General features: G+C 35.6%; 2 protein-coding genes across 4 annotated transcripts in view; one reads left to right on the forward strand and one right to left on the reverse strand.

Annotated features, from left to right (window-relative positions):
- The window catches only part of LOC128670619 (larval cuticle protein 1-like), a 107,713-nt gene that overhangs the window by 10,676 nt on the left and 76,751 nt on the right, over positions 1-20,286 (forward strand). The window lies entirely within an intron of this gene.
- The window catches only part of LOC128670618 (uncharacterized), a 43,204-nt gene continuing 24,596 nt past the window's right edge, over positions 1,679-20,286 (reverse strand). For both annotated transcript variants that reach the window (XM_053746411.1, XM_053746410.1), the window contains exons 5-7: positions 7,040-7,173; positions 3,365-3,782; positions 1,679-2,291 (exon numbers count right to left, since the gene is read on the reverse strand). In XM_053746411.1, the coding sequence (XP_053602386.1) occupies positions 2,227-2,291; positions 3,365-3,782; positions 7,040-7,173 (617 nt within the window). In that variant the 3' untranslated portion in view covers positions 1,679-2,226. The remainder of the gene's footprint in view (positions 2,292-3,364; positions 3,783-7,039; positions 7,174-20,286) is intronic.

Raw genomic sequence — 20,286 nt, forward strand, 5'->3', positions numbered from 1 at the left:
CACCGTCCTGACGTTATTGAACGTTTAGCTCTAGTCGAATGCACGCGGCGATTCATGAGCGAGTAGGCCATATTAGTACAGCCATTATCCATTAGACTTCGACTGAATTGAACAGTATTATACTATAAAGATAGTAAAATCTAATGTTATTTCGCTAGAAGCTACCGAAAACTGAAACTTCTCTAAACTAAAGCTCTCAAAACAGAATTTGTTTAAGGAAAACTTCATAATAATAAATTATTACAAGACCATTTTATAATGCGTGATCTTTGACATAAATTTTCACCTGACCTCGAAATCATTCACATTGTATAAAACTTAGAGAGGTCGCTAAAAGCCTTTACGTCAAACGAAACTTTATATTTTGCGAAACTTGGCAAGTCAGGGAAGAATGAATGGGCAGGCGGAGCGGAGTAGGGCTCGGAGATGAATTTCGCCCAATCAGAGCGACCAGCTAAATGGAAAGAGCTCTCACTAACGAACTACACTGACAAAAATCTTTTGGACGAAATGCTTAGAAAACTATGACGTAAATGGTTATTCGTAAAAAGTGTCGTTCGACAAAATCCTGATAAAACTTTGGCGTACATTTTCATTGGTAGCTGTAGAAGCGCTTTCAATACCGTATGGAGTCGATTCGGTCTGAACGTTGGTCATTCAAACACTTTTTATTTTCTTTATACACATTTTCCTACTCGCATCAAAATTATCTTTGCTCGAGTTAAAGATGTGAAAAGAAATCATAAAATATTTGGTATCATGCTTAATAAAGTGGCTTCAGTAAATCAAAGTAGGCAGAACGAATGAGTCATGGTTGACTCGGCCGCCGAGTGTAATCTATATCCCGCCAACGTAACTGCTCAATAAATGATTTTCTCCATAATACTGAGATTCTCTATGTTTATTGTAGACTCCATCTCTGCTATGATTGATTGAGCCTTAGGTGGAATTCTTCCAAGAAGAAATTACATCGTTATTTTCCTCTAAGAGGGTTATTTTATGCTGCTTACGGGGTTTACTACCTAATAATACCTCATTTTTCTTCAGCTGTATATTGTAGGAAGATAAAATATAAAAATAAAAAAAGCGATGAAAAATTTCAACATCTTTTATTTATTTTATCTAACTGCTCTGTAGATTCAAATATTTTCACTTCAACTAGTATTTACATAAGTTTAAAACTATACTTATTCTAAGAAATATTACATGTTTAAATGCATTCGATTTTTTAAACAACCAATAAAATATAAGGTGGAAAGAGTTTTCTAAACAACGGAAAACAATTTGTTAGAAGATTTTAGTAACAAACGCTTTGCTCCTCGAGGGTTATACAGTAAAATTTATAAACAATATATCAGTCTTTCTCAAGGGTACAACTTTGCACTAACCGTAACTTCTCTATTAGCCCTCTCTGAATGAACCAAACATATTTATTTAACACAAACGTCATAAAATATAAAAGGTCTTATCACATTTTCATACATTATTTAGAGTTACATAAATGAAAATAACGTTTACACTCTAGAAACGCGATTATATTAACATTTTTTTCGAACCTTCAAGAGTTCTCTTCCAATTAAATTGTATTGTAATTAATGTAATCACAAAGTTATGAATATATTTTGGATTAATATGAGAAAAAATACGCTTTGCGTTTTTTCTCCCTCAAAACTATGAATTTTATCTAAAATTTGGCCAGTTCGACCTACGACAATAATGAGACGCACAAGTTCTTCTACTAGGTATGTAGGTATTTTCTTGTATCGATTGAAGTGTACCTATATCAAATTTTTGTTTGACCCTCTATGTGGTACATAAACTTACAGTAATCAATGTAATAGTTAAAAATAAGCATCTGTCAGTGGTATATTAGCTTTGATTTAACTTTTTATTTTGTTATCTTGAACACAAGGAATTCTGAAAAAAAAATACACCTTTGCTTTCCCCCCATGGGAAACAGTCATGACGCAATTATACACGAGTAATGTATAATTTTGTAATGATTTAGGAAAAAATAAAGAAGTCGCGAAAAGTCTATAAATACCTATTTACATGAACCAAAAGAGAATCGCACAAAAAAATTGGCATAGTGAACTTCGATGACAACAACACATTAACAATATTCTTAAGTTTGGATATGTTCGATGTCTTTGTACAAAATGAAGAAGTATTTTAAAAAAATCAGGACTTACATTATTTGTACTTATAGATAAATATTGAATCAAACTACCGAATGTTGTACAAAAATGGCATCAGAGATATTGCTATCCTCCAACTACAGGATGATGGATCTGAAACAAAACAGTAGCTATTAAAATAAAAACTTTTAAAACAAATATTTTTATTTACTAATAGCTGTTAATAACTCAGTATATCCGTATTGCATTCAAAGTAGGTATTATAGTTCCAACGTTTTCATTTGGTAGCAAAAGTTCAGGGAATTAAAACAAAATGTTTTTTATAGTTTAGTGGGTAAACGAGCATGCAGGTCGCCTGATGGTAAGCAAATACCTCAACCCATGGACACCGGCAACCTGATACGTTACCGGTGTGTTGCCGACATTCTGAAATTAGACTCTTTTCTTGAAAGCCCCAATGTCAAAATTATTAGGGAACACTGCTAAAATATTCAAAGATTTTAGCCCTGGAAGAACGAATTGTTTTGATTACAACTAGCTTTTTCCCGCGACTTCGCCCGCGTAATTTCCCACGGTAGCAGTTATTTTTTCGGGATGAAAGGTACTCCATGTCCATACTTCAAAGTATATGTATGTAATATTTCAAGAACATTTAAATATTTAAATATGGTGTCTTGAATGACCACGACCCTCAGCCATAAGAAATATGAATGTAAGAAAATATCTTACATTTCCATGGAGTCTCATAATAAGCAGTTCTATAATAAACGACATGGATATGTAAATACAGATTGTGTAATAATTGCTGTAATTTATCGACATAAATATATCGATTATGATATGACGTCATGGCATATTTCCTTTGTTTGCAGGTGTAAGATTGATTTATCATGTGTTGATATTAAAGCAAAATCCCCAGGACCATGATATTGGTCACGTTTACTACAAACATTTTCCTTTGTTTTTTCATTATTGATGTTAATGTTAAGGTTAAATAATGGTTATTATTTAACCTCTAAATACCACCGATACGTTTGGTCATTCCTGATTCAGCGCAGAAAAATATCTTTACAAAAGTTTAGATAAATAAAATTAATTAATAATTCACACTCATAAAATTTATATTGTATTTTGAAATTGGTATATTGGTATATACATATAACAAACTTAACACTCAAAATTGAATAGTAAAGCGAGCACCTGTACCGAACTAAATTATTACTCACCTACAGCACTATTACGAACTCCTAAAACTGAAGCAACTTCGGGTTGCTCCATATCGAAAATTAATTCAGCACGTGCCGCATACAAGTTATAAATGCTTGCTATGCAGGTCAGCCTAAGCGCCCCGCGCTCGAACGCCTCAGTCCGGACCACGAACGACACGACCCCGACACTAGGCAACCTGTTGTCCGGCCCTGTCCTCTCGAACACTAACTTCGGACTCTCCTTCTGAGGCCGTCTTATCTCCTCTTTATGCAAATTTATATAAGACTCGTCCAAGTATTGTATGTTACTGTCGTCGTGAAATATATTGAAATTCAAATCGTCTTCTGGCAGCTCCGTTGTCGTTGTTTCTGGCTTCGGCGGCGGGTCCCATTTGAACCAGCTTGGTAGTTCGTTTGCTATTGATGTAATCTCAATCTGCAACAAGTTTTTTTTTATATACATACAGTATCTTCCTCCCTTGCGGGGTGAGGACCAAGAGGGGCGAAACTCGAAGACCACCTTTAGCTTTATTTATTTTTATTATTAAATAAAATATATGCCTTAGACCCTGGTAATTACGATCTGCAAAATAACGAAAAACCTACTGACAGTTCATATCAGAAAAAATATAAGATAAATAATGAAATGTTTAAATATTTAAAAGTAAATTAAGCCAGCCAGTGGTCGTGATTATTTCTATAAGAAAATGGTGTAACAATATTATCTTATTATGGTTTACATTTTGATTCTTACCATATAATTATCATAAACAAGATAAACCGTTACGTATGCGAAATTACATTCTGCGATATACAAAAGGATAATTTAGTACAAAGAAGAGTAAAAATCGCAAGAGCACTAAATAAAGTAGATATTTAAGATAACAAATAGTATGATTTCAAATTGGTCATATTAAAAAAACATCAAACTGAAAAGTTTGTAAACACCAATCTAATATTTTTATTTGAAATTCCTTTTGTAATCTAATATTACTCGTATAATACTATAAACAAATTAAACTATTCATTAAAACAAACTAACAGGAAAATGAATTTCTAGGATCGAATTTTACATTTAATTAATTCAATTTTCAAGGCTTTAAACGTCGTATTTCCCTTGGAAGGATTTTAGCATAATTTCTAAGTATCGTATGTACTCATGCGTGTATTAATGAAGTATTAAATCAAGTTATATTCCAACAGGGATTACGTTAATATTGTTATAGGTAGATTTTTTTTAAACTATATGAACATTATGAATGATGATTTGGCCGCGGCGCGGGCCGAGTTGTTGTCTTGAGAGGGTACTATAGTCGACTTTTCCACCAAAAATCACACATGAGCGATCCGTATTTTTCATTAGTAATATTGTCTATCAAAGTGTCTATTTTGTACTTCTGATCTGGGGGCACGGTAGAGCCCCCGCAAGTCGAGCAAAAAAAAAGGCACGGCCGTACCATAAAATATCTAACATAATATGTATTACTTGTAAGATACATTGTGTTTTTATGCCCAGTCGATCTATTTATTTAAAACCTAAAAGATTTTTAATATTGATATGATAATAACTAGCGTAATAACTTAAAACAGAAGGTACCTTAAGTAGAGACTAAATAAATTAATCGACTTTGTAACATGGAGTTCACAACTTTTTACGGTAGAAAAACTGAGCTGCGAGACTTGGGTTTTTACAGTATGTTTTTGATGGTATTTATTTTACAACTAAGTAACAGATTTGTGCGTCCAGTCGAGTTACCATAGAAAGACCTTTTACTTTGGTAAAAAAAGACCAATTTAGAATGAATCAGTACATTCATTTGCAGTTGACTTTACCTCTAAAATGCAATTAATCTTGTATTAATAATAATGTAATATTTTGGCATCAGTTCTTAAATTATTTGCCAATTATTATCGTTCTTATTTGGAATGCTATAAACTTATGCTTTTAGATAAAATTAAGGTTAGTAGGTCAAATGGTCATTATAGTAGCGACGTCCATTCTGTGACGCTCCAAATAGATCGATTGATATGTGCTACTAGATCAAATAACATGGAATCATTATTATGATTTAGGTCTGATTTAGGTCGATAATCATAATAAAATTCCATGCTAGTTATATAGAAATAAAATAACAGTGGCATAGAGCTGCTCCACTTATCCCGCAGATTGTATAAGTGGATCAAATAAATATTTTTTCTTTTATTAAAATTGTCAAGTGTTGTTCTATCAAACTGAAGAAAGTTAAAAAATCAAGATGAATAATATTTATGCCATGACTTTAAAGTATAGAGACGTAAAATTACGCTGTTATTATTATCCAGTACATACTTAGTTTGATTAAGACATGTAGCAGATTATAGAATATATCTAGTAGTCATATGGATGCCTCCACATTTGGTGGAATTTAAACTCCATGAATAGGTACTTCAGGAGTTGTCAATTTTCGAAGACTTGACGATAATAGATACAAAAACAGACACGAGCAAAAGCTACAAATGATTCACATGTGGAGTTTTCAATTTTTTACGGCTTGATAAATAAGCAATCAATTGAGCATCATTTGATAAATTAGTACCTAGTACTTTATATCTAAAATTTTAGATTATAAAAATAATCTCAAAATCCTTCAATAGAGGAAAATTTGAATATTTCAATTTCCAGTATAAATTCAGTTGATTGAATTTGAAGGTCGTCGTCATTGCTTTTTGTATGAAGGGTCAATTTATTTTCATATAGTACTAATTATTAAATTTTAATCTATTTTTTACAAGCGTTTTTGCAACGCCATATTTAAAGTATTACAATTATATGCTGGCTTTTAAACGTAGCTCAAAGTTAAAAACAAACTTAATTATTTCCGAAAATAAATTAAAATTAAAAGTAATGAGCATGAGCGATATACTTGGTGAAAAAAATAATTAAAAAGAAGTTGTTAATACGCATTAATTAAATGACAAAATTATTTTACGAAAACTAAGATATTGGTTTTCTTTTTTTACACCGCTGACCTATTTAGGTACATAGAACATGTCGGCTGTTGAACAATCCCGCGTGATTCTGCGAGAATGATAACAAATATAATTTCTTAGGAGATAAACGGATGTTGCTAAAAGCTTATCTAGCGGGTACTCTGTGTGTTCTGTGATTAATGAATGAGCCCATGCGGCCGGCAGCAAAAACAACAGTGAAGTCACGAGGCGGCCATTGTTCTAGACAGAGGTCCGCTGTCCACTGGGGGAAATAAACTTTTGAGCTCCATTGTGAAATAGAAAGTACTAGATTCAGCCTGTGAGTTCGTTCGATCCTATGATATCCTTTTTTGTCTATGTACTGCTTGTATGAGTAGAGTTTCTGTTCTAAGAATGTGATATTATAATCTGCTATTCCGAACTCAAACCTTCAGATCAATTTATATTTTTATAAATTGATCTGGATTTATATTAAGATGACTATTAGATTTTTGTTAAGATGGATCTTTTGGAGAATTAGATTACTGTAGTATTATGTGAAGACAGCGATAATATTTGGCAGATGCCGAAAATGTATACGGTCCCTAAAATATGACTATGAACTATAAATATAAATTTAGAAAATAGTACTCAAATTACCTTTGTATACGTACGTACTTTGTATCTTCTTTATATATATTTTTGTACAATAAAGACATTCGTAAAAACAAACAAAATTGTTACCTCTTGTCCATTCAAAGCGAAGGTGAGGTTCGCCGGAGGGAACGCTGGGGGAGAGGCACACGTGGCTCGCAGAAGAGAGCCCACACCATACCATGACCGGTCCGATACCAGCTTCGGACCCCACTCCGGCGGCTCTGGAAACAAAATCTATCTTAATATGACGTTTTTGTCCTTTACGTGCTAGACAGAGTCACTCACGAGTGGCGCATAGTTCAAGTATGGGACCACTGGACCATTCAATATCTCCCGGTGGATTTTGCATGAGGCGTTTTAAAGTCTTGACGGCTGATTGACTGGTATACATAAAAGTGTTTATGATAGTAACATCACACGGTAAATAACAGCCCAATCTTCATAACTGAGAGCACGCTGTTGTGTGAGAGAGAGTGTCAACACTCTCGTGAATACAATAATTTCAAATCCACAAATAAAAGTGGTCTCGAAATCTAAATTGGAGTCGGAATAACCAGATTCGCATTTCAATGACATCATTATTAACTCCCCCAATTCATTTATTATCCACCTAATCGTCAAATGATTCGGCCGCTTGGTTATGATCACTTTGTTAGCAATGACTAGTAAAAAAATGGATTGGGCTTGCTTTTTTAAAATACAACGTAACATAATTTGGAACGCTCAAGCTATTTTAACGTAGACAAAATAAAGTATTTAAATAAAAATATAAATCAATAATATTAAGTTAAATTTCGGGTTCCTTTTCTAGTTAAATAATTATGAAAGAAGTGGAATATTTTTAACCTGTATGTTTCCCGTTACACATATGTACTTATTTATTTTACAACGCTAAAAACATGAGCTAACGATTCAAGTTTATTTTTGATCGCAATGATATATTAATTGTGATAAATATTTATTATACGTCCATATTCACAGGCATAATACATATTGAAACATGAAACAGGCCTTCAGTCTAGGAAATGCTGTGTCTTACAAATCTGTGGTAGACGTTATTACAGAATTGCGTTTGAACTGTAAGACCAAATCTGAACAATAAACGCTATAAATTTTAATCAAGACGGGATAAGCTCGTAATTAGATCTTGAATATTCCGTCTTATTAAGTTAGGCTGATTGAAGAGAAGAAAATAGTAAGCTTTTGGAAAACGGTTACATTACATGATCATTATGTCGGGGCTCATTAGTGGAATTAAGATCTTTAATAATGACTGGTTGCTAGCATATCGCCTATGAGAAGAATCTCCAGTTTATAGCCCATTCCCTTGATCGACTTTTATAATGTGAGCGGGAAGAGGAGCAATTGTAATATTCTTCGCTCTTAGACCAACATGGAAAACAATATACTTTATAATGTTAAAAATTAATGTCAGATGTCTTCAGAGTAAAATCTGTGCAGTATAAGCCCTAATAACATATATACACTATAAGAAGACACCACAGTTGTACACACTAACATGACAACAACACTAACATAACAAAGCATAAGGTTCAAGAGAAATTGTTCCATACAGTTCTCAGCCAGGCGGAGTGGGTAGACGACATAATCACGCACGTAGATCCTTAGGGTTTGAAAACTCCCTTCAGATGAAACTGTTGAAAGCTTATGAGGACCCTTGCTGCATAAATGCGAATGAGCGCTTTTTTCCTTCCTTGCAATTTTAACCAGTTTTCTACTATGGTTAAAGTTCATCAAATTGCAAATTCCGAAAGGTCAGTGTCGTCTATAATAAACATTTTTAGTTTTTTAATAAATAGTTTCAGCTAAAAACTTCTTCGTTCATCTTGTTTTGACGTTAAGTGATATATATCTTCATCACTTATTAACGTCAAATTTTTTTATCGCCGACTTCCAAAGCTTTGTTGAAAAAACACGAAGCCAAATATAATAAATCTATATCCAAATATAATATCATGATACTTTTTGGCATTCTATATATTACTTTGCGATTGAAGGTATATATCATATTGGATTGTATAGGTTGGCGATAACGTAGGTATTAACCAGGAAATAGGTGTCGAACTGCATTGATGCCTATTTATCTAATATGAATGGAATCAGAAATAAATTTTGATTTGCAGTTCATTATATTGGGTTTAAAGATTATTCCTCATAAGGAATTACATACTTAATTCACTTGGTGTGTGGTAGGGCGTGTAAATAGTCCTACCTGTAGTTGTGATTGCTCACGGGTTTTAATACAACGACGAAAGGCGTTATTGGGCGGAGGGAAATTGGTGAAAGAACGGACCACTAGGACCAACAAAAATATCCAGCACTGACCTTCAGATCTGCCTTCCTTATCAAGATCCTCAATCTGATGAGCTGCTGTCTTCAGTGGTGGCTGCTATCTTTGGCTGTTAAATGATGTACCGGCACTTGGATAAAGTTCAGACACTGCAGTGCTATATAGTCCATGTAGGATCCACAATTTCACACACCACTTCATAAAAGGCACATGGAGATGCCGTGCGGGTCACATATGACGAAAAAATGCGAAATTATAATAAAATTAAAGAGAGCAATTGGAGCTCGATGCGGCGCGAAACATTCAAGCGAAGAGAAGAAAAAAATATGGCGGGCGTTCTCTCACGCAGTGACCTCTTGCCGCGAAAAGCGACATCTGTCAAATTCCAGCAGAATCCTAATGCATGCCGGATAAAATCAGTAGCGCTAGCGGTCCATAAAATTAAAAAAATAACATAAATAAGGAATAGATGGCGACTGCGTCACCATGCACCCCGCCTTGAAACGTCGGGAGATGTTTCAAAACAAGCAAGAGAAATTATCAGGATAAATAGCGACTTATACTTAAGAAAATACTAAATTATTTAATAACTAAGCGGTTATGGATAGTCTTAATTAATTATTGCGTAGGAATAGGATATAACTTCGTTACAGCGCGTTTATAACTACCACCTTGAGTTTTGACTGTAGCCACACGGACTACACTATCAGAACCCTTATAAACATGAGTTATAATTCCTAACGGCCAGTGCAAAGGGGCGGAATTCTCCTGTTCAAGCAGAACAACAGTGCCAACCTCTATAGGTTTGTCCGGAGTAGCCCATTTTTGCCTGACTTGCAACGTATGCAAATACTCGAGATGCCACCTTTTCCAAAATGATTGTACCATATGATCAAGTAATTTTTTACGATCTAACAAATTGAAGCGTTGATCTGACAGATCAGAAGCAGGTAAGTATTGAAGAGGAGTAGACATCAAGAAGTGTGCGGGAGTTAAAACTTCTGGGTGCGGATCTGAAGACATTACACTCATGGGTCGAGAATTTAATATACACTCTATCTGAGCAAGAACTGTTTGCAGCTCTTCATAAGTGAGTAACTGGATTCCAATCACTCTATACAAGTGAGTCTTCATACTCTTTATATTACTCTCCCATATGCCTCCAAAATTCGGAGATCTAGGAGGAATCATCTTAAACTCGATTCTTCGTGACAAAAGCTCATTTGACAAAGCGTTTTGAAAATTTGACTTTAACAGAAATTCATATAATTCATCTAGTTGAGCCTTTGCTCCAATAAAGGTGGTTGCGTTATCTGAATAAAGACATGACACAGGACCACGTCGCGAAATAAAGCGTTTGAATGCGTCTAAAAAGTGATCAGTAGTAAGACTACTAACTAGGTCAATATAAACGGCCCTTGTGACCATACAAATAAAAAGGACAATATATGCCTTTTGTGCGTGTTGACCCCTACGTCGAGAAAGCGTTATACGGACGGGTCCTGCATAGTCGACACCCGTATGCGTAAAAGCTTTTGCTTCCGATACTCGACATACAGGTAGATCTGCCATAATTGGCGATGGATGAGAAGGGTTGCATTTAAAACAAATATTACATTTACGACATCTAGACCTTATGACTGTTCTGGCATCTAATATCCAGTAACGTTGCCGAATGATAGACATAAGGAGACCAGGCCCAGTGTGACAATTGGTCACATGATAATGTTGTATTATCAAATCGACAATATGATCGCGTTTTGGAAGTAAAATTGGATGTTTAGCTTCATAAGGAAGCATGGACCTTGAAAGCCTTCCTCCTATTCGAACAATCCCATCACTATCCAAGAAGACTGAAAGACCTTGTAACTTCTTTGAAGGTAACTTACCTGCCTTGAGAAGTTTTATGTCTTCAGAAAAATGAACAGACTGAACGGCAAGAATCAGAGCTTTTTCGGCAACAGCCAATCCAGCTACAGTCAAAGCATCAATTTTAGGCTTAGGTTTAGCGAATTTCAGTACATATGCTATGACACGTAATAATTTTTGCCAAGAAGAAATGCGTTGAGCGAGTATACACAGCAATGGTAGTTCAATATGAGTTGTAACAGTCATCACCTTAGCCTTATGTTCAGGCAAATCAAAACAGTTGGAAGGAGAAAATGGTCGAATCGGCCATTCCTCAGGGTGACTGTGAATCCAACTAGGACCATTCCACCACAATTCGTGCGACAACAATTGAGAGGGAAGCATACCGCGAGAGAGACAGTCACTTGGGTTAATAGAACCAGAGACGTGGTAAAAATGTTTTGCGTACAAATTCTCCTGACACTGAGCGATTCTGTTACTCACAAAAACAGACCAACGATGTGGTGAAGAATGAACCCACGATAATGCGATCGTAGAGTCAGAGAATGCAAATATGTCAACAATAGCAATACGAGAGGCGTAGGCATCTCTAACAGTTTTTATCAATTTTGACATGAGCAAAATGGCGCACAATTCAAGACGTGCCAGCGTAGTAATTCTTACTGGTGAAACCTTTGACTTAGCACAAAGAAGGCGTGATTCAACAATGCCCGATGGATAAGTACAATGAGCATAGATGACCGATCCAAACCCATTAAGGCTGGTGTCACAGAACGCGACAAGTCTTAGCTCACAACCTAACTCCACTCCTACATGACGTGGAATCCTCAAGCTGTTGAGTAAATGAATTTCTTGCATTAAAGCTTGAAAGCGAGCGCATATATGCAGCGGAGCGAGATCATCCCAATCACACTTAGTAAGCCACAATTCCTTAATAAGCAACTTGGCACCAAGTATAACAGGAGCGACCAATCCAAGTACATCAAATAATCTTGCAACAACAGAGAGAATATTTCTCTTAGTACATTTTTCGTGAATAGCGGCGGTAGTGTAGAAAAAAATATCTTCACATGGATCCCAAGAAAGGCCTAAAACCTTCGACATATTATTACCAGAGTCGAATTCAATCGACTTGCGATGTGAATCTGGAAGCGAATTCAGAAGCGCGAAAGAGTTACTGGACCATTTTATAAGGTCAAAATCGCCAGCCTTGAAAAGCTTGATTAAATCATGAGCCAATTTTATAGCAAAATCCTCATTTGGAGCTGAATGAACCAAGTCATCCATGTACAAACACGTTTCTACCACGTTGGCGGCGTCAGGGTAGTCTGATTTCATATCAGAAGCCAACTGGCGCACGGTGCGCAAAGCTATATAAGGACTGGACCTAAGACCAAATGGTTGTCTATTGAAGGCAAAAGTGCGAATTTCTTCGGATTCGTGAAATCTAAATAAAATACAAACGTATTTACGCTGGTGCGCAGGTAAGCCTATTTGTAAATAATGCTGTTTTATATCAGCATTCATAGCGATAGGAAACATTCTAAAATTCAATAACAATAAAAACAAATCAGCTTGTAAATTCGGGCCGCAGTGTAAAATATCGTTGAGCGAAAGACCAGTGTCTGTTTTACAACTGGCATCTAACACTATTCGTGGTAACGGCTTATCAGGTCGTACCACTGCGTGATGCGGTATATAGTAACCAACAGAAGACAAATCAGCATCATCGACCGGGTTGAGATAACCATTGTCAATATAATCCTTGATTACCTTATTATAATTCTCACGAACGAGAGGGTTCGAGCGTAACTTACGCTCGAGCGAAATAAAACGACGATAAGCGGCGGCGTACGAACTACCTAGCTCCGAAGGATCCCTACAGAACGGTAGCGCAACTGAAAAACGACCTGAATCATCGCGGCTCACAGTCGATGTAAAAATATTTTCACACTCAATTTCTTGAGGCGAAAATAGGCGCGTAGTAGGTACTTCTTCGAGTTCCCAAAATTTTTGAACTGCGTCATTTAATGCTAAAGCGGAAAAAGCTTCAGCTGCGGCGGTGGGTGCAACTTCCCTATGTTCAACGGCGGCGGTTGGTGAACATACCCCACGAGGGTAGTCTCCCATAAATACATAGCCAAACGTCGTAAGCAACGCAGGCGGAGCGCGAGGACCACAATCGACCCTATTGCCTAAATAGATATAGGGGAAGAGCTGAGCTCCCAAAACTACGTCAACATCTGACGGAATGTTCCAACTTAGGTCAGCGAGTTCGATTTTACCAATGTCAATATCTTGACAGTCGATAAATCGCGTCGGCAATCGATCTGTTATACATTTCACAACAAACGCATGAATGGTATATTTTTTATCAGGATAGACACGAGATTCAATATCGACATACACATAACCAAGTATAGGATTACACAGCGAACCAACTCCCTTAACAAATGAGTTACTTAAGGGCGTAATTGGTAAATTCAATGAGCGGCAACACTGAGTTGTTATTAAATTATTTTGAGATCCGTTATCAATCAAACATCGAACTACTGATCTCCTATTAGTACTATTTTTACAATAGGCATAAACCTGAGCGGTTGATAAAAGAATATCACCCTTATAACAAGAAGTATAAGATTGCGATTGCGTTGGCGAGTCAATGACTCCCGAAGCGGGCTCACACACTACCTGTTTACTAGTGTGCATTACAGGTGGCGGAGGAGCCGACGACACAGCTGTGTGCGATTTGATAGCATGATCATTACTAAAGTGAAGTAATTTGTGATGTTTTTTCAAACAAAAACAAACGGATGTACTTTTGCACTCTTGAAGCGTATGTCGTGTACTTAGACAATTGACACAACCATGTTTCGATTTTATAAAATTATATCGCGTTTTAGCGTCTCGCATATTCCGAAATTGCGGACATTCATATAAATGTTTATGATCATTTTTAGAACACAAACAACAGGATATATTATTATTGTCCGTGCGTGAATAAGATGACGAGTCATTATTCGTACCTACGAACGACTTGCTCAAATTATCGCGGGGTTTGACTAAGGAATGTTTGCTCACATAAGGCGAACTGCGCGGATTGGATCGTTCCAATATTTTGGCTTGATCTTGAACAAAGGCGATCAACTGTTGCGTAGTAGGTAATTTAATATCACGAACTGATAATTCAAAGGCCTGAACAGTTTGAGAATCCATTTTTCTCAAGGCACATTGAAGCATAATAAAATCAAATAAATCTGGTATATCTAATCCTTTAAATGCAGACATTGAAGCGGAAAATTTACTAATAAACGAATCAAGGGCGTTCGCACTGTGTGAACAATTCCTTATATCAAGAATGTTATTCAAATAAAATGTACCTAACGCGCGATTATCTTGGTATTTTTTAACCAATGCGTCCCATAATATATTATAGGTTTCCCCTGAAGGTATAATACCAGCAGTGAACTTTAAAGCATCATGCGTTAATTTGGAAATTAAGTATTGCACGCGTTGCGAGTCAGTCAATTGACTATTCAAATGGATATTAGCCTTAAATGACTGATAAAATATATTCCAGTTTTCCGGTCGACCGTCAAAACTAGGAATAACTAAAGGTTGTAATTTGACTACGGACTTGGACGAGTCACTCGCCCTATGAGAACTCGCATTGGAATCCGCGTTACTACTGAGAATGTTGTTTCTTGTACGTTTAACACGTAGGTACAATTCTTCAAATGAATCCAAAGAGGCATACTCTGGAGTTGCGTCTGGTTTTGATTGCAAATTTAACATATTGATATCATCAACAATAGATTCGAACTTATCACGCCAGTTATCTATCATTTCCGATTCCGATATGAAATTTTCGTTTGTCCGTGTCGAAGAATCGTAATTAGTTATTTTCTTCGACGCGTCATATAAACGGTTAATGCGATGAAATAAAGATTCTCTCTTTTGATAAAGTAACTTGAGCATAATGTCGCTCTCTCCTGATTTCTCTGCTTGCTTTTTATTAACGTTTTCAGCCTGAGTTGTGGACATATTTAATATTTGCTAAAGTAGGCAGGTAGGAAACGCGTGTTGCGATTGCAACGAAAAATGCTGAGTAAGGAGAAAGTGCAAACAAATAAAACAGAATCGTACTTTAGTAGCTAGTTTTAAATTAATTACATATAAATATGTAAGATCAAGGAATTTTTAGCGGGATTTGCGGATAATTCGCGGACGTCAAAATGGCGTCTTCAAATTTAGTATGGGAAATAAAATGCTATACTAGGCGAAATAAGTTAAAATGCTGGATGTAATCCGACTCGAAAAGGACCAAAATAAATGGTAGGGCGTGTAAATAGTCCTACCTGTAGTTGTGATTGCTCACGGGTTTTAATACAACGACGAAAGGCGTTATTGGGCGGAGGGAAATTGGTGAAAGAACGGACCACTAGGACCAACAAAAATATCCAGCACTGACCTTCAGATCTGCCTTCCTTATCAAGATCCTCAATCTGATGAGCTGCTGTCTTCAGTGGTGGCTGCTATCTTTGGCTGTTAAATGATGTACCGGCACTTGGATAAAGTTCAGACACTGCAGTGCTATATAGTCCATGTAGGATCCACAATTTCACACACCACTTCATAAAAGGCACATGGAGATGCCGTGCGGGTCACATATGACGAAAAAATGCGAAATTATAATAAAATTAAAGAGAGCAATTGGAGCTCGATGCGGCGCGAAACATTCAAGCGAAGAGAAGAAAAAAATATGGCGGGCGTTCTCTCACGCAGTGACCTCTTGCCGCGAAAAGCGACATCTGTCAAATTCCAGCAGAATCCTAATGCATGCCGGATAAAATCAGTAGCGCTAGCGGTCCATAAAATTAAAAAAATAACATAAATAAGGAATAGATGGCGACTGCGTCACCAGTGTGAGAACTATAACTAAGTGTCCTATAAGCATGTACAATTATTATACAACACGCGCATACGGCAAATACTTAACTCACAATTACATGCGAGAAAAAAATAATCATAACACACAAATATTTATAATATAAATATAAAACTATCCTATTTAGTTATACAATTTTATTCATGTGATATAAATTAATTTGGTACATCTTTTATAATTGTTATATCCAATTTATTAATTTTGGATTTATTATTGCATAAATAACAGCACAATTCTTAGAAAATCAACACAATTTAACAAAAATGTAGGGTTTAATTAGTTTTTTTTTTATACTTAACCTAAATAAAACTTAAATTGTCAACAATAGAAGTAGCAAATTTGGCAAGTCTATATAAAATGCACTTTGTAACTCGATTAAATTGAAAACATAACTGTATATTGTTCAGTGATGTAAATAAGTAATTTGTGACGCTCTACGAGAGAGGACAGCTTCTTACGACATATTGCATATCAAAATAAAAATAAGCGAGTGTAACCATGGATTCAATAAGTACTTCGTACAACGGAGTACCTACTAATTCCATAACTTAGACTTCACTAGGATAAAAAATTTAGTAAATTTTACACCTAAACATTATATAGGAATTACATTACATACGAGGGCTGCTATTTATGTATCCGGAACTGGCCAATAATTCTAGAATATTTAAAAAGTAATTACAACATTTGAAAATAGAACTCTTCGGCTAGAGAATAAATATTTTTCATGTCCCTGTCATTTGTTTTTTTCAATTGGCGCCAATTTTGAAAATAGCTTGTCTTCATTGCCATGGATTTAACTCGTGAACATTTTCGCGCGATGATTTATTATGATTTTCGGCGTGGATTAACTCAAAAACAGTGCATCGAACAACTGATTTTAACTTTTGGAGATGAAGCACCATCGAAAACCACTGTGTATTATTGGTTTAAGGAATTTCAACGTGGACGGTCTATGCTCACGGATGAAATTAAGGAGGGTCGTCCTAAATCGGTAGTGGTACAACAAAATATTGATGCTGTGCGACAATTAGTAATGCAAGATCGTCATGTTACATACCGCGAGATAGAGGCGTCTCTGGGCATTAGTATGACGAGTATACACGCGATATTACACGAACATTTAATTGTTAAAAAAATTTGTTCGCGTTGGATTCCGCACAACTTGAGCGTAGATCAAAAACAGGCTCGTGTCGACTGGTGTAAGAAAATGATAAAAAAATACAACCGTGGCACGTCAAAAGCTGTTTATAATATCTACACAGGTGACGAAACCTGGATCTATGCTTATGACCCTGAAACTAAACAGCAGTCAACGGTGTGGGTCTTTCAAGATGAACCGAATCCAACAAAAGTTGTTCGTGCGAGAAGCACTTTAAAGCAAATGGTCGCTTGTTTTTTTGGTATCAACGGACATGTAGCTACAGTGCCACTAGAGAATAGTAGGACGGTTAATTCTGAATGGTACACCACCATTTGTTTGCCAGAAGTCTTTGAAAAAATACGAAAGAACAACCCACAACGCAGAATCATACTTCATCACGACAATGCTAGCTGCCACAAGTCGGCTGAAACAAATAATTTTTTGGAGGGTCAAAAGATTGAATTGACGGGTCATCCGCCGTACAGCCCCGACCTGGCACCCAATGATTTTTATTTATTTCCAAACATTAAAAATAAATTACGTGGTCAACGTTTTTCGAGCCGCGAAGAGGCCGTTGATGCGTTCAAAACACACGTTTTGGACATACCTCAATCAGAATGGAAAAAGTGCTTTGAAAATTGGTTTCATCGTATGCAGAAGTGCATAGATCATCGCGGAGAATACTTCGAGAAACAATAAAACCATATGTAATAATATATGTTTGTTTAATTTTGTTATTCCGGATACATAAATAGCAGCCCTCGTATCTATTTAATTATTGAGTTTATCGCCAACAGACAGAAGCGGCAAAGGACTTTGTTTTATAATATGTAGTAAAGGTAAGAATAAAACATGTATAATGTAATTGGTATTTCTGTTGTCTATTAAATAGACGGCATCTAATTATTTAAAGTTAGAGTAGTGTCCTGTTTTCCGGGAGCACAATGTTATTGTTATGCTTTTTACTCGTGTAAGCCGCAACTCCTATTCGATTGAATAATAAATGCCAATATTACAGAAAACACTCAACAAAAGCTCGATTTACATGTCACTGATTTCACTTTGTGTCATTTCCTTTTATTTTCTTTTCTTTTGTATTTATAAATTTTCCGTTTCTTTTATATTAATCGTGGAAATCATGGACAGACATTCATGTATTTAAATAATTCACTTGTTATTCTTGCAAATTAAATTATAAATAAACCTATAACAATATTTTCCAATATCATAAAATATTGCGGATATTTGTTTTTATTAATTTTATTCTCATTTTGATAAGACTATTTATTTTGTTTCGTTTCGTTTCTTATTCAGACATAAGCCCATATTCCACACATATACGGATCATCTATTTGCCCGATCCTAGTTCGCTAATATTTTGTCACAGAAACAATTCAAGATAAGGAAAAAATAAATACGTGAAACGTGATGCAAGCCTGCCAGCGGGCATTACTGATATCTGTCGATAAATAGCACCTGCAAACAAACGATTTGATGACGATTTATTATGCTGGCTACACACTGTCGACGAACTCAGACTGCCACGAAGGAATCAACGTTTACTTTGTATGGGAGTTTTTATTTACCGCTATGAGAAATCAGCAACTTATGCCGAATAAGTTGTTGAACTGTTTGCCAATGGTGTGGAGCCGGCATTGCAGCCCTAGTACACGAAACTCCTGAAAGGATGCGAATCGCAAATTTAATACGTTATTCTGAAATTTATACGTTATTTTGGTGATACTAGTTGGTAAATTGTAGTTCTTTGAATACAGACAATTGTTCAGCCAAGAGTTATATAATAGGCTATTTGAATGCCTAGTAGAATAGCTGGTTACCGGGTATTTAAAATGTTATCTATGTATTTACTTGTACTTGGCTCGAAATTGGTACCTATAATAGCACTCACTTACGTTACCCAATTTATCAAACTCATGTAAATTTTTAAACGATTATTGACTGATTAAATAATTTTGTAATCTTTAAATAACTGATAATTTGTTGCTATACGAGGTGACGTGGTAGCTTTTTATTATTAGTTTATTATAAAGTTATTATTTATAGGGTGGATCATACTTAAGCACTAGTGCTTAACCCAGGTTCATTTTAATAATAACATAGTCTTAAAGGCATTATTACTAACATTTACTAGGGATTCTGTTCGAAATAAAGAATTCCTATTTTTATTATACGTCGCTTACCAATATCTTTATAAGAACTCGTTACAATTTGCTTCTTATACAACATTTTAGAATGTCTTCCAGCAAATGGGCGTTTGAGTAACTTGTTCCCAGAGTTACCGATGATCGAGTCAAAATAAACGTAAAGAGCTACCTATATGCTACAAACAAGGCATTTGCTTTGACGGATTATAACCGATAGCCTGTTCGGAATGTGTCAATTTAACCACGAATTTCCAATTGATCACAGATGATCCAGATCTATGAATAAAATTAGACATTGTATAGGCTCGAAGGCAAGGCAAAAATTTGTGTAATTATGGTCTAAAAGCCTATTGATAAAATTGGTCTCATGTTTATACTATGTACTCCTAAGAGATTCTCTTTCTACTTACAAGTAAAGCAAGTGGGTTTAAAAATATTTTTCTTGAAAATCAACGCATACTCACATGCATTTAGTATGCATTTTTGAATAATAATTCTTTGATATTCATTTCGAAAAGTTGCAAACGATAATTTGACTACCTTCATAACAAGGGTGAAAACTAAGCAGACTTTAATCAAAGGTTAATTTAAATTGAGTTAACGTAGACAATTGAGACTTAATAGACGACTTGTGAAAGTTGTTGAACCATTCTATATAGTTGATTCTTGCTTGTCTCCGAATCTTTAATTTTGAAGTTAGATAGTTTTCTAGTTATATGGAAACAAGGAGCGTGGTGTGGTGTGAGTCTCAAACTAAATTATGAAGGTGACACAGATTATGAAATGTTTTTGCTCGCGGCTTCGCTCACGTTTTGTATATGCAAACCATTCTCGTGATCACACCCCGTATATTTGTGGAGACCAAAACAACCGTCTTATTGAATGAACTTTTGAACG

The sequence above is a fragment of the Plodia interpunctella genome, chromosome 6 (genome assembly GCF_027563975.2).
Source record: "Plodia interpunctella isolate USDA-ARS_2022_Savannah chromosome 6, ilPloInte3.2, whole genome shotgun sequence".
Classification (NCBI taxonomy): Eukaryota; Metazoa; Arthropoda; class Insecta; order Lepidoptera; family Pyralidae; genus Plodia; species Plodia interpunctella.